We start from the raw sequence: 13,943 nt of genomic DNA, 5'->3' as shown, positions 1-13,943 counted from the left end.
TTCTCTGTTGAGTTTTTTTACCGAACCTTCTGCATAACACACCGTGAAGATGACCAGGCTTTAAATAAAACGAAAAACAAAACACGATTGTTATAGTTAAACAATATTAAGTCAGTGTTATTATCAATAGCGTCCGTGAGCCCTGTCCGTGGTGCTGAAGGGTGATCACGTGGTCTGGTCCCTCGCCTTCTGCATTGAGCATCAGCTCTCTTCTGCTCCTCTCACCGCACAATTAAAGAGCTTCGACTGCATTTCCACTCGACAGAGACCCGCTGTTTGTAAAACAGCAAACGCCATTTTCACGAGCAGACATGGAGCGACCGGACAGTTTTGAGAACCCGTTACTCAACGAGATGAAACATTTCTGCAAGAGGATACAAGAGGCCTGCAATGAGCTGAAGGAAGATCTCACACCTTACAAAAACGACCGATTCTACAGGTACGAATGTCAGGAAAACATTGATTTTTAGGGAACACACCGTGATTCCAAACAGAGTTTTATGGTGAATTTGTCGTGTGTTTGTCTAAAACGCTTTCCTTAAACAGATGTTTTGTGACAATGAATTGAAATAAAATTGTGTTTTTTTACGTGTGTTGTTATGTACACACACGCACACACAGAACATGGCGGATTTATATGCAAATATGCATTCATCGATGTCATTTTACGTCATTTTTCACAAGCACCAGAGTCGATTCATTTATTATATTACATTAAAATACATGATATTTACGTTAAACGTGTATCCTGTTTAACATACACGAGAGATGAGCGAGCAGTCCATTGAAGCGTCGATTTCTTTAAGTAAAAAAGTCTAATAATTGATCTGTAACGAATAATAGATTGACTCCGCATGCGCACTGCGGCGCGAGGTCACGTGAGCGAGCGCGAGTGGGCTGAGAGTGGAGAGTGACGTCAGCGGCAGGTCCGGGTTGATGTGTGCGGATGTGCGCCGCTAATAAAACATTATAATTTGTCGCGTCGCCGGTGGAATAAAATGGACAAGTAAGTGTGTGAAAGACACACGCGACCTCACACGTACATATGTGTTTACTCCGCGTTTAAACGCATGTGATGTAATCGCGCTTTTTGGTCGGTTTTGTGGCCTCTTTCGGCAACTGTCCAGATGTTTGAGTAACGCACCTGCGCTTATATCACACTGTATTTACATCGAATGTTAATTTTTACGTTTATGATCAATATATTTGTGTTTCTTGCAGCATGTGTCGTGTTGTCTGCTGTGTGAGATAAATGTGTGTGTGTGTGTTTGTGTTGTGGGCGTGTTCTCGCTGCATCTGCTCTGTTTGTTGTGTTGCTCACAGGTCTTTAAACTTGACCAGAATTGAGTCTGCTGGTCAAAAGTCTGACTTTATGAAACATGACAAGAGTTATTTGGCATGTTTTCTGATATGACTGATGTCATGTGTGTCTGATCTGATCTGATCTGATGTCTGTCTGTTGTAGGTTGGCTCCCATGCGTCTCTACACGCTCTCTAAGAGGCACTTTGTTCTGGTTTTTGTGTTTTTCTTCTTCTGTTTCGGCATCTCCGCCCTCATCGGTGTGACGGGTAAGATCTCTGGTTTCTCCTCAGACACTGAGTTCATTCAGGAGCAGCAGCCACGTATCCCAGCATGCACCTGCTCGATGTTCCTTCACCGTTCCTTTGTGGAACCATTTAGATGATCCCAGACAGTTCTTTCACTATCTCATTTTGCTTTTGAAATAAGAGATGTTTTGAACGCAAGCAGCTTTAGTAAAAAAAAGTGGTCTGGGCAGTCAGTCATGGTGATGTTATTACTTCCAAACACAGATTTATAATGACTTCCTTATGACATCACCATGACTGCCCAGACCACTTTATTTACTAACAAAAGCTAGATTGATAGAAGAGAACAAAAGATCATTTTGAAGAAATGTAAGATGTTTAATTTGAACACGATCTGATGGTTTCAAGTCACTTTTGTTCAAAATAATGGATGTGTGCATGAATGAATGAAATAAAAGCAAATGTATGAGCAGGTCTCAGATCAGTTTTAGATGTTTGAGGAACTGCTTTCGTATTTTCTGTATTTTATTTTTGATTTGATCTCTTCCACAGGACCAAAGATCATCAGTGAGAATTACTACAACGGGTTGAGCATCACTGCTAATGGGTCAAAGGTCAGATTCACACCAAAACTGAAACCACGTGTTCACACTCGCTCGGGTGACAAATTAACTGATTAAATTGTGAAATCTTGTTGTGTTTTTTCAGACCGGCCCTTTTCACATCAAATCTCAGCCGCTCTCCAACTACAACCAGCAGCTCTGGCTCACCTGCGTCATTCAGATTCACAATAACGGTAAACAGACATCTTGTCAGATTGACAAAACACATCAGATTTCAAATCCAGATTGTTTGTGTAAGCTGTCATGAGACTGGACTTGTGATGTTATGTCATCATTGTCATCAGCTGTAAATCACGACTTGTGTTCATTCCTAACGACTGAGCCATGTGTGTGTTTGCAGTTGGAGATTTCCGGAGGGATTTTGGGATGAATGTGGAGTTACAGGGTGTGATGCAGGACGCCAGCGTGATGCGCATCAGTGACAACGTTCACAAGAAGAACCGAAGCCTTCACTGTAGTGCAGTGAGTTTATTTCACTCATCATCTCTGTGCTGTGTGCGGCTCTTTCTCTGGATCTTCCTCTGGATGTGTGTGTGTGTGTGTGTGTTACAGAATCAGCAGGTGTGCGATGACATCATTGTGTTACATCTGGGTTACCTGAACTACACACAATACCACATCAACATCAGCTTCAGGAGTCTGGACGATCTGAAGGACAACATCAAAAATGTCACATTTGTGGTGAGTGGAGATGACGTCTCACACGTGTGTACAGTCCGGCCGGAACATCTGAGTCTGATTCTTTCTCTTCTGCCCGTCCACAGTTGAAGATGTACAACGCCACGTTCTCCCAGGTGGAAATCTGGTTCCGCTTTGTGTTTGTTGTGATGACCTTCATAGTGACTGTAAGTGACAGACGCATCACACCTTCTGATGAGCACCTGGAAGAGAGCGTGAGCTGACGTGTGCATGTGTCTGTGTGTGTTCAGTGTATGTTCGCTCATTCTCTGAGGAAGTTCTCCATGAGGGATTGGGGCATCGAGCAGAAGTGGATGTCTATTCTTCTTCCTCTCCTGCTCCTGTATAACGGTGAGTCCGTGTGTTCCGTCCTCTCGTCGTCTCCTCCGCTCACGTCTCTGTGTTTGCTCCGCTGTAGATCCCTTCTTTCCGCTGTCGTTCCTGATGAACAGCTGGTTTCCCGGAACGCTGGACGCTTTCTTCCAGGCGTCGTTCTTGTGTGCGCTGCTTCTCTTCTGGCTGTGTGTGTATCACGGCATCAGGGTGCAGGTGAGATACCATCAGCACTTCTCTACTCCTCCCATTTCTCATTTGAGCATTATCACAACACTCTCCCTGTGTTTAGGGAGAGAGAAAGTTCTGGACGTTCTACCTGCCCAAGCTGGTAATAGTGGGGTTGATGTGGCTGTCGGCCGTCACGCTGGGAATCTGGCAAACGTAAGGAACGCACGTGACACATCACACACCAGCGAATAGAAGGCTGTTCTCAAGTGCTTGTTCTTCATTGTTCTGCAGAGTGAATGAGCTACAGGATCCCACATATCAATACAAAGTGGACATCCAGAACTTCCAGGTGAGTTTCTGCTCTCCACACTGACCTGCAGATGTCATATGAAATCTCACTGTTTTATTGTCCAAGCAGGGCATGAAGATCTTCTTCCTGCTGGTGGTGGGCTTGTATGTGCTGTATCTGGTGTTTCTGGTGGTCCGTGCGTGCTCAGAACTGAAGAACATGCCGTACACAGGTGAAGCTGCGCTCTGAAGAATCATTCTGACGGTACTGTGCACTTTCTCTGAGTGTCTCATCTGTTTGTTTCTCTCTCTCAGACCTGCGGTTGAAGTTTCTGACAGCGCTGACATTGCTCGTGTTGATCATTAGGTAATATGACCTGACTGTCACGTGGATATTGAAGCATGCGTGTGTTTGGGAATAGCGCTCGGTCCGTGATGAACTGTGTTTTTCTCTTCTCTTCAGTATGGTGATTCTGTACTTGAGGTTCGGCTCCAGGGCCTTGCAGGATAACTTTGTTGCAGAACTCTCCACCCACTATCAGAATTATATCCTTTCATTGGCTGGACAGGATTTGCTTAAACAAACGTTCTTGGAAACTACATTTTGTTGTCGTTAACTGAAATAGGAAGTGAACATTTTTTAGATTTGATGTGCTCCTGGTTTAAATAAGACGACTTTTGGGTGCCGCTGTCATAAAACATCTGAAATTATGAGGAGAATGTATGGAGAATCCCTACAAGGATTTCAAAGACTTGTTATGCAGTAATGTCAAATATCTGCTAGTGTCATTTCTTTCTTCTTCTTTCAGTGTGTTCTGTATGTCGAGTCTTTAAGTTTTAGCGTCTGCTCAGTTCATTGTTAGTTTTCCTTCATATTTTCTCTACCAGCTGAATTTCTGTCCTTCTACGGCCTCCTGAACTTCTATCTCTATACGTTAGCGTTCGTCTATTCACCCTCCAAAAACGCTCTGTATGGTGAGTTGATCTTCTGATGTCCTGATGTAACGACATAAACATGATGATGTGAACACGTTCTGAATCTTCTGTCTCAGACTCCCAGCTGAAGGATAATCCAGCTTTCTCTATGCTCAATGACTCAGATGATGAGGTCATTTACGGGTATGTTGTTTTGTCATGCTGGACTCAAGCCCAATGTCTGAGCTATTCCAAATCAGTTTCTTATTACAATGCTAATAAAATGTTTATTTTTAAGGAGCGATTATGAAGAAATGCCTCTTCAAAACGGCCGTGCCATCAAAGCAACAGCCAAATATCGCGATGAGAGTGATAGTGACTGATCTGACTTCTGATTGGAGGAGTATTGAAACCGGTCTGACTCCTGATTGGTCAGCTCTTGTCATGTGTATTTAGCATCAAGTCTCTTTGGGGATGTATATAGAGTCGCTGTTGAAATGATACGTGTCATTATTTACTGTTTGTAAATATATATATAAATGCTGATCTATTTTTAAAGAGAAAGTGTTTTTGGAAGTGACTCCAGTTAAATGCGCTCCCGTCGCTCTGCTAATGACGTTCTGTGTTTGGTTATACAGTGGTGCACATATGTATTGTACAGCTGATGTAAATACTGAAGATCTGTCATTGTTCATTTGTAAAGCCACTGTTTGATTGATTGTACTGCAGAAACATGCAGGTCATACTTCACCAAACAATGAAGTTATGTGTTTTGCATAGTCAATTAGGTTTAGTTTTGGAAGTTCATTTCTGCCTCATTTCCAATTGAATGCAAACAAATCTAATCTAAATGTAAGACTCTACAGTTGAACATCACAATTGAAATACATTGATTAGTCTTTACATTACAGCAATGAGAATGTCAGAATCCCAAAGTCTTCATTTTAGTCTTTATTATCTCCATCCAAAATATGAAATAAATGTTGTTTTGAGGGTGAAGTTTGACCTGTACATTCTGAAATCTCATCACACTTCAGAAACTCTGGCTCGTGTAGAGCTCAGATCTCTTCATGTGATTTTAGTTTTTTCTTTTGTATGAAAAGTATGACATCTTGTGTTCTGATTCTAACAGTTTACATTCCAAACTGACTCTTTTCTCACATTCCTTCAGTATATTGTTTGTGTCATGTGATGTGTTGAGGTGATAGAGTGTACAGTACAGTACAGTAGTACTATCACTTATTTCAACAGGTTTATTCTGACAGTTCACGTTCAGATTGATCAGGCGGAACAAATGCCTTGTGTTTCTTTTTTATTGTCATTGTCTGAACATGAGGTCATGATACAGCACAGCTGCTTGTGAACTGTAGTTCACGTTTAAAGAGAACAATGTTTGATTCATTTTACGCACAGTGACATATTTGTCTTCAAATGAGCTGCTAGATCCTAATAATACCACTTCATTTTTACAGTGTCATTTCTGTCGGTCAGAGTTACCCATGATTCCAGATGTCCAGTTATTTGTGCCTTTGTTTATAACATCATTTCCAGACCTGGCTGAGCTCAGTTCAAATGCACAAACACAAAAGGAGACAAGCTTTCTCTCAGCTGCACCATTGTAATGAGAATGTTGTACAAAATGTTCATTAAATCTTTAAGACTGGGTCTTCATAGGATCTATGTGTTGTTATTATAGACTGTTTGTAAATGAGGTCACTTTGTTAATAGAATACTAAGAACGTAGGGCAGGAAGAAAGTGTGGACACTACAGATGGCAGGCTGATTGTAAGGGCAGTTGATGTAGTTCAGTGGTTTTAAATGGCGAGTCCAAACACGCTGACGATACAGTAGATGGATTTATTCTCCCATCGGACGGTGCAGCTGCCTGCGGATCAAACACTTGTGTTATTAAGGGTTTGACTTTTAAACCTCACTGTGATACTGAATCAACTGACTTTACTCTGAGATTAGACAAACAAAGATCTTTGAGCCATACACTCTCAGATGATGTGCTTGTGTGGTGAGGTGTTCTCTACCGTCTGTAGTGTTATCCCAGAAGCATGAGGATGCAGACTGCAGCCCCGCTCCATTCTTCTGCATTATAATGCAGGTCACTGACAGAAAGAATATGACATTTAAAATGATCTGCCATAACTCAGATTAACAAGAAGAAGAAGAATCTTACCGATGTATTTGAAAGGCTTGCCAAGTTTACTGAGCTGACTCAAGCACTGCTCCACTACATTAGATGTCCACACGTTCACACGGTTCTGCTGGTAGATGTTTGCTCCAATGGCTCCTTCGATAGACTTCAGACAAACAATAAACAACATTTCTGACGTTCTGCTGCTGATGTCATTAATATGTGAGAAAGAAACACACCTCTTTAACAATACTGCTGACTTCATCCACCACAAAAGCCGTCTGGAGGAAACCAAAGAAAAACCATCAACCTAAAATATCACTGCAGATCCTGATGTGTTTATACCTCAAACACTATATGAGCTTCAGATACATCACTGTACTGTGAGATGTTCATGTCATTACATTTATATACAGTCATGGCATTAGCTTGACACCATATAAAGAAAAGTACGATAGTATAGTAAAGTATCAGATAGTAACACGTCATTCTTTAGAGTATCGCGATCTGATCTGTTATGTTCAGACTGAAAACCGTTATCCGCTCCAGCTTTACACAAACAACAAGTTAAAGTTAACACACGAATTTATAATGCAAATATTCTAAAGCAAACACTTAAAAGATGTTATTTTATTTAAGAAAATGCACATTTGATAGTATTTACCTCTTCCGCACTGTGAGAATCATCCATGTTTTATTTCTGTTGCGTTAGTGTGGAAGCCTCTGCGGTTGTCATAGAAACAACGGAAACCGTGGCACCATACGTCACGACGGCGCGACCACCACATGCGTGACATAAAAAGTGATATTTATGTAGGCTTACATTCCTTTTTAATGTTTACGAAGTCTTGCTATAACTTTAAAGGTAAATTGAATGTGTTTTTGAATCTTAATACGTGTATCGTTTCTACGCATTTGTCACTACACAACATGAGTGATCGCTCAGCAGCGCCAATGAAAACGGCCGTATTAAAGCCCGCCCCTCGGAAGAGGATTGACGTCAGGACTCTCCGCCCTGCCACTTCCTCTTTCACAGTGGCCGTCAGCGAGAGGCACCATGAAGGCGTCTGGCACAGTACGTAAAAACCTTTAAAAATCATCACACAAGCGCTTAAAACTCTCCGTTACAACCCGAACGCGCTCCATATACTCGCGATTATATATATACACGAGTTTATGTAACACGTTTTGCGGCTTAAAGCGATAGAATGCGTTTTATTGTTGAGGGTAAGCGGAGTGAGGAACATGGCGGCTGAAGAAACGAGTCCATGTGCTCAACAGTGAACACTCAAACACCGCAGAGATCTCATTTTTATCTTAAAAACACTCACACTCGCGTGCTTATTTAACACGTTTATACACACGAACAGAGTTTAGTGAGCTGGAGTATTTGATCTTTATTGTGATTCTTACATGCAGTTTGTGTGTGTTTCATGCAGGCCCATGATGACTCCACGTCACATCTTTTATTACTTTTAAGAGTGATTAATAAGTGGATATTTTTATAGATAAGAATCTACCTAGCTGATGTACCCGACATTACTTTTTTTTAAATGTCAGAGTTTCTTCTCTACTGTGATTCGCCAGTAGTTCGTGCTTTTGTCAATGTGACGTTAAATCAAACACTTTTAGTTCTGCTATTGAGATTTCAGGTAAAATATCTCCGTCATTAAAAACATTACAGCAGATGATCACATCAGTTAACAACAGAATCAAAGGAACAGGTTTGAAGAACTCTGGGATCAGTGAACTTGACAACTGTTTTGTTTGAGATTTCTCTTAATGTCTGTTTTTTTCCTCTGCAGCTTCGGGAATATAAGGTTGTTGGGCGTCTGCTGCCCTCTGCTAAAAATCCTGCACCCCCACTGTATCGCATGAGGATTTTTGCCCCCAACCATGTGGTGGCCAAGTCTCGCTTCTGGTACTTTGTGTCCCAGCTGAGGAAGATGAAGAAAGCTTCCGGAGAGACCGTCTACTGCGGCCTGGTATGAACACACTGGTTCCGGTCAACAGGAGGTTTATGGACGGTGGTCTGGTTTTGTGTTGGACTCTGAATGTTTCTTTGTTTCATGCACAGGTTCATGAGAAATCCCCCCTCAAGGTGAAAAACTTTGGCATCTGGCTTCGTTATGACTCTCGCAGTGGAACCCATAACATGTACCGCGAGTACAGAGACCTGACCACGTCTGCAGCCGTCACTCAGTGCTGTGAGTATCACACACACACACACACACACACACACACACACACGAGTGTGGACATGCTACATACCTGTAAATAAGACTGATGCACCAGGACTGTAACCCAAAGATCATTTGCTCCGGGTGTCAGTGACAAAATAAAATGGAACCTGTCGCCTTTCATAGGCTATGTCATGTGCCATTGGAAGTAAAATCTGGGTGCAACATGTCTTGCGTGTCTGAAGATGGCTAATGTTCTTCTGCGTGTGTTCTTCAGATCGTGACATGGGTGCCCGGCATCGTGCCCGCGCTCACTCAATCCAGATCATGAAGGTGCAGGTGATTCCAGCCAACAAATGCCGCAGACCCGCCATCAAGCAGTTCCACGTGAGTTTCCATGTTCACAACATCTCCAGTGATACTCAAACACAGAGGCCCTTGACCTCTGAGAGTTTCTCCTTGGGTCAGATGCACAATATACACAACATGAGATGTACAAGAAAACGGCATTTCTCACAATTATATATTAATGTAACTGTTCATATGAGAATGTAAACATTTAATGTGGGGATGTATATAAATGGTTTGGTGCTAATGTAGTAATATTTGTCTTTCAGGACTCCAAGATCAAGTTCCCTCTCCCTCACAGGGTTCTGCGTCGCCAGCACAAGCCTCGCTTCACCACCAAGAGACCAAACACTTTCTTTTAAAGTGTCTGTTTGTCTTTTCATATTACTGGCGAATAAACAAAGTGAAGAAAAAAAACTTGTTCTGTCTCTGCCTTTTAACTTCTAAGCATCATTGCCATCTCTGAGTTCTGTAAGTGATGAACCGTGAAACTAGTGTGACGTTTTCTTTATTTGCTTTGTCAGTTCTAGGACGAGCAAAATAGATCTGGTTCTCATTGGTGTTATGTAAAAACAGCTTCTTTACATCATGGTGTCATCTGGTTTACTGTCATGTTTGAAAATGAGTATTTATCTGTTGTTGCAGCAGAGAATTTATCCTAAAAGGTTTTATTCCAAATGTTCAAGTCTTATGGATCTTAAATAGATTTGTGATTATTTGGCGGTTTTCTGTATTACATTTACATTAAGTTATTCAGCAGACTCTTTTATCCTAAAATACTTACAAATTATCTAAATGGAAGCAATTGGAACAACATTAGGACAACAAAAAGCATAAGTGCAGTAAAACAGGTCTCAGCCCACCACAGTATACACAGCTAAGGGTATATATATATAAAAATAGAGAGAAGGGGATCCGATGGGTCAGGTGCAGATGGAAGAGATGTTTTCAGTCGATGGCCACAGAATCTTCAGATCTTGTAGCAGCGGTCAGATCATCACACAGATGTGGATCAGATCCAGAGAAGCTGCGTTATGTGAGAGGGATTTTTTACTCTTCTTGGGATGATAATACAATACATTAATTTACAGATCTTATTGTGTGATGTAGAATATAACTGGATGTCTGCTGAAGCTTCTCTACTAGACAATGATGCGTTTCCATCAGTACCTGGCGAGAAAAAAAATTGGTAGATGTCGGATGATCGTTTTATGCTGTTTTATAGTCAAACTCCTTAAGAAAAATAAGATCAAAATCACTAGAAATGAGTGTAAATCTAAAAACTGCGTTTCTTACTCACCGCCACAAGACGCCGCTGTTTCGCCACGAATCGAAAACGTTTTGGGTTAGATGCTCACTTGTTGGTTGGGATTGCACAATTTAACACATTTCACACAATAAAGATCGAATTGACGTCTTTAAACGCGTCTCGAGGACGTATAATGTACTGGGTGACACACTTATTGCGTTTACAAGCACAAAATAAACGGATATCAAACATCATCTTAAAAATAAAGCTGTTTTCACGTGTTTGAGACTTGCCGCGTTTCTCTCGTGCAGTGACGTCATTGTCGATAGTCTGTTTAGTCATTAAAAATGAAGCGGGAAACGGTCTGAAGCTGTTTTATATCTCTTCTCGTGTCCGCTGTACCTGCATGTGCAACAATAGTTCTTCGTTTGGACGTTTCTACATCAACTGCATGATTCCAGAGCGGACTTTTATACCTTATGTTTACTATTACTTCCGTTTGGGACTTTTACTACTGCACTTTCAGACACGCGCACATAAACAAAACTGAGAGAAAACCGGTAAAGGCGTTTAATACATGCAGCACGAAAACGGAGAAATTAGCAGAAAACGACCTCAGTTGATCAGGTTTTGCTTAAGCCCTTTATGACATTTCCCAGATAATGTTCACATGACTTTACATATATCAGTTTATTAAGCGTGAAGTGTAGTATGCAGTTAACTGGACCTCCTCGTGAAGGACCTGCTGATGTTCTGGTCGTTGTTATGCTGTTACTAACTTCTTACAGTGTCTTTATCGTGATCTTAAAAGGGTTTATGTGTTTTACAAGGAACTCGCAGGTTATACATCTCAAGAACTTGTCATGAGTGCAAGATGACGTCATTAATGCTTGAGGTCCATTTTTAAAGTCTGCTACAGTGTTGAGAGTTTGTTGAACACTTATCATGTCATATTATTGCCTCATTCGTTTTTTCCTCACTGCTTTGTATAAAACATGTTTTTGATTCTTCTACAGGTCTCAGAGGCGATGGGTCACACACCTGCTCTAGACACCTCACACGTGACTCTGGTGGCCGCGGGTTCGAGTGTGTCGCCCTGTGAGGGTGGTTTAGCGGCGGGTGAATTTGTGGTCCTGTGGTCCTTACTGCTCTGTGGGTCGGAGTGAAGCTGCGGGTGGATTTCCCCCCGGGACGCCACTTTCCAGGAACCGGCCCGGGCAGGGGGCGAACACCCAAACCTCAAGCCACATATTCCACAGCGCATGAAAGCTCTCGGTTTAAAGGCCTCACTGGCAGGTAGCGTCTGTCTCAGAACCTGTGTGTGAATCTGATGTTGTCCAGTCATGTTGAACTGGATTCTGAACACACACAGATCTATATTTGATGTGTCCGCGCAGAAGAAATGAAGTCTTATGGGTTTGGAGCGACATTAGGGTGAGTAAATGAATTTTTATTCTGCTTCACAAGACCGTACAGGGATAGAAACACAGGGTGGTTTTCTCCAACATTACCTGAGCGAGGATCGCTGAGCCAGCAGCCCGCCCGCCCGTCTGATGGATTGAACTTAAAGTTCTCACATTCAGGAGACAGAGAGAGAGTCTCACAGGACGCACAGTAAAAACCTCCCACTGCGTCAGGACTTCAACACTCGCTCCAAGCCAACACTTAAAGTATAATGTTATTGAGACACACACACACACACACACTCTAATTTCAAGCCAGAGAATAAAACACAGCAAAGCAGAAAAATTCAAAGGCATGTTTCATTCTGCACTATGTGAGAGATCCTTAGAATAACACACGCATTGTGTACAATGTGAACAAGACTTTCTGTACGAGTTCAAATCTGCTAAAGAGTCATGAAATGTAGCAAATCAAATGAAAATCTATGATCTTTTATTGGAAAACATTCATAAACTGATAAAGGCTTCAAACTTTTAAATAACTGTGAGGATCAAGATTCCTTCACCTCTGCTTGACGTCCAAAACTTCTGTGATTGACATCAGTGGCATAAAGTTTACTGTGGAGTTGTTTCAATTCTTTTTTGAATCAATCTTTTATTTAAGACATAAAATACAGATCGTGTTGTAAATAATAACATTGAATATGATTTATAATATGCAGATTATATGTGCAGTATAAACACTGTGTTGTAAGTATCCCATGATGCATTGTGCTCAACTCGACCTTCCATTTCCATCCTGACAAATGAACTGGAAGTGTTTACAGTCTGGATTTCTGCCGTGTCCAGTAGGAGTTTAATAAGATGAATGTTGGCCATGAAAGCACAAGTAAAATATCATCTGATCGCTCGCACACACACACACACACACACACACACTTGTGTTGGCAAGAGAAATGTAGCAACAATGAGGGAAAGTAAGAAATGACTTTGAACCGCCTGCCCGTCAGTATCTGTTTCACAGGCTTAACATTGGGCTGGAGTGGTGCTGCACGGCGCCAGCGGCCTCTCGGGAACACGGACGTGATGGAGGAGAAGAGTCGGACACTGAGTGGACCAGCCTACACCTCCACATGAAGTTCTGGAGTCCATCTCGCTGAAACAAAGTGTTCATTATCAGAGGACGGAGAAGCCCAAAGTCAGATTGAGCCCTTCTGTGAACGTCCACAAATGGATTTTTCATCCGTAAGGAGGGAAAATAAAAGCAGGCCGTTTCTTTCAGGTTGACAGCAGGGGAATTCTGGGATGTGTTGCCAAGTGAATGAATGAAAGAAAAACATGTTTGAGTGAAATCTAAACGTTCTTCGTGTTTCACAGGTTTATGCGCTCAGAACAGCTCACGCTGCACAACCTTCAGTAGAAGATACAACACAATGTTGTGAGTGATTTCTGTCTCCTGACTGTAATAAACGACCGGACGCTTGTTTTTCTAACTCTGTTTCCTTCAGCTGCGCACCGGCTGAGCCAAACCCTGATGGAGGCCGTTCTCCTGTGGCATGCTGGGAGTTTTCAGCGCAACCTGAGAGGGTGACGGGGCGACCGCACTCGCTACTGTCATCGACGGGAACCCAGAGTTTGACAAACTGCTTCCACTGCTTTCCAGGACTGAAGCCGTTGAAGAGCTTTGAGTGTGTGAATAGAGTCTTGTGTTTGTGTGCCACACACATCTCTTCTCTCCTGACAGCGTCTGAATCAAACAGGTACATGTCCATCAAGAGGAAACTCAATTAACCCTCAATCTAAATATACTTCATTTCCACATCCACATGGATCAGAACATGTTTCTTCTAGTCTATGTGCACACGCATGCACACACCCAGACGCACGCACATACATGCATACACACACATACGCACACACATACACGTACATTTTTATTCTGTTCAAACTGTATATTTTATACCCTAAACCTGATGATCATGGAAAACTATTTGAACTAAATATTGTTCTGTACAATTCAAAGTTTTTTTGCCCATAGCGACCTTCATTATCATCCCCTCAGTG

The 13,943-nt window shown here is 42.0% G+C and overlaps 4 protein-coding genes across 17 annotated transcripts in view; 3 read left to right on the top strand and 1 right to left on the bottom strand.

Annotated features, from left to right (window-relative positions):
• The first annotated feature begins 171 nt into the window (after positions 1–171).
• On the top strand, positions 172–6,227 carry tmem181 (transmembrane protein 181). 2 transcript variants are annotated; one of them, XM_056749000.1, is made up of 17 exons: positions 172–439; positions 1,466–1,569; positions 2,101–2,162; positions 2,257–2,344; positions 2,512–2,633; positions 2,724–2,852; positions 2,936–3,016; positions 3,101–3,200; positions 3,268–3,398; positions 3,475–3,566; positions 3,645–3,702; positions 3,772–3,874; positions 3,957–4,008; positions 4,105–4,187; positions 4,527–4,616; positions 4,694–4,760; positions 4,855–6,227. In XM_056749000.1, the coding sequence occupies exons 1-17, from the start codon at positions 312–314 to the stop codon at positions 4,937–4,939; spliced, it is 1,575 nt and encodes a 524-aa protein (XP_056604978.1). In that variant the 5' UTR covers positions 172–311; the 3' UTR covers positions 4,940–6,227. The 2 variants fall into 2 exon arrangements, with proteins under 2 accessions (XP_056604978.1, XP_056604979.1); XM_056749001.1 differs by lacking the exon at positions 172–439 and adding an exon at positions 887–1,006.
• On the bottom strand, positions 5,856–7,629 carry dynlt1b (dynein light chain Tctex-type 1b). Of its 2 annotated transcripts, none has more exons than XM_056749003.1 (5): positions 7,364–7,629; positions 6,939–6,980; positions 6,742–6,865; positions 6,553–6,670; positions 5,856–6,441 (listed from the first exon to the last, which is right to left on the bottom strand). In XM_056749003.1, the coding sequence occupies exons 1-5, from the start codon at positions 7,388–7,390 to the stop codon at positions 6,414–6,416; spliced, it is 339 nt and encodes a 112-aa protein (XP_056604981.1). In that variant the 5' UTR covers positions 7,391–7,629; the 3' UTR covers positions 5,856–6,413. The 2 variants fall into 2 exon arrangements, with proteins under 2 accessions (XP_056604981.1, XP_056604980.1); XM_056749002.1 differs by having other exon boundaries at positions 6,593–6,670; positions 7,364–7,620.
• A 60-nt stretch (positions 7,630–7,689) lies between these two features.
• On the top strand, positions 7,690–9,647 carry rpl18a (ribosomal protein L18a). The gene is made up of 5 exons (XM_056748603.1): positions 7,690–7,774; positions 8,505–8,684; positions 8,777–8,906; positions 9,157–9,266; positions 9,497–9,647. Exons 1-5 carry the CDS (start codon positions 7,757–7,759, stop codon positions 9,587–9,589), a joined length of 531 nt encoding a protein of 176 aa, XP_056604581.1. The 5' UTR covers positions 7,690–7,756; the 3' UTR covers positions 9,590–9,647.
• A 1,350-nt stretch (positions 9,648–10,997) lies between these two features.
• The window catches only part of pthlha (parathyroid hormone-like hormone a), an 87,653-nt gene continuing 84,707 nt past the window's right edge, over positions 10,998–13,943 (top strand). For 8 of the 12 annotated variants that reach the window (XM_056748781.1, XM_056748786.1, XM_056748783.1 and 5 more), the window contains exons 1-4: positions 10,998–11,103; positions 11,493–13,124; positions 13,257–13,317; positions 13,388–13,639. The gene's annotated coding sequence lies outside the window, so the exon portion shown is untranslated. Of the gene's footprint in view, positions 11,104–11,306; positions 11,372–11,492; positions 13,162–13,256; positions 13,318–13,387; positions 13,640–13,943 lie in introns of all 12 variants that reach the window. The other 4 variants (XM_056748785.1, XM_056748789.1, XM_056748788.1 and 1 more) reach the window with 4 other exon arrangements.

The sequence above is a fragment of the Triplophysa dalaica genome, chromosome 5 (assembly GCF_015846415.1).
Source record: "Triplophysa dalaica isolate WHDGS20190420 chromosome 5, ASM1584641v1, whole genome shotgun sequence".
Classification (NCBI taxonomy): Eukaryota; Metazoa; Chordata; class Actinopteri; order Cypriniformes; family Nemacheilidae; genus Triplophysa; species Triplophysa dalaica.
The sequence above is the reverse complement of the archived record's forward strand: the minus strand, read 5'-3'. Positions and strand labels throughout refer to the sequence as shown.

Bases quoted from the DNA above. Each gene is read 5' to 3' on its own strand.
- dynlt1b (XM_056749002.1), bottom strand. From the start codon at position 7,390: ATGGATGATTCTCACAGTGCGGAAGAG. The intron at 6,866-6,938 runs GTGTGTTTCTTT...GTTTGTCTGAAG, and splicing joins TCAGCAGTATTGTTAAAGAG to TCTATCGAAGGAGCCATTGG. The intron at 6,442-6,592 runs GTAGAGAACACC...TTTGATCCGCAG, and splicing joins CTGGGATAACACTACAGACG to GCAGCTGCACCGTCCGATGG.
- rpl18a (XM_056748603.1), top strand. The intron at 8,685-8,776 runs GTATGAACACAC...TTTCATGCACAG, and splicing joins AGACCGTCTACTGCGGCCTG to GTTCATGAGAAATCCCCCCT. The intron at 9,267-9,496 runs GTGAGTTTCCAT...TTTGTCTTTCAG, and splicing joins CCGCCATCAAGCAGTTCCAC to GACTCCAAGATCAAGTTCCC.
- tmem181 (XM_056749000.1), top strand. From the start codon at position 312: ATGGAGCGACCGGACAGTTTTGAGAACCCGTTACTCAACGAGATGAAA. The intron at 3,201-3,267 runs GTGAGTCCGTGT...GCTCCGCTGTAG, and splicing joins TCTCCTGCTCCTGTATAACG to ATCCCTTCTTTCCGCTGTCG. The intron at 4,188-4,526 runs ATATCCTTTCAT...TATTTTCTCTAC, and splicing joins CTCCACCCACTATCAGAATT to CAGCTGAATTTCTGTCCTTC.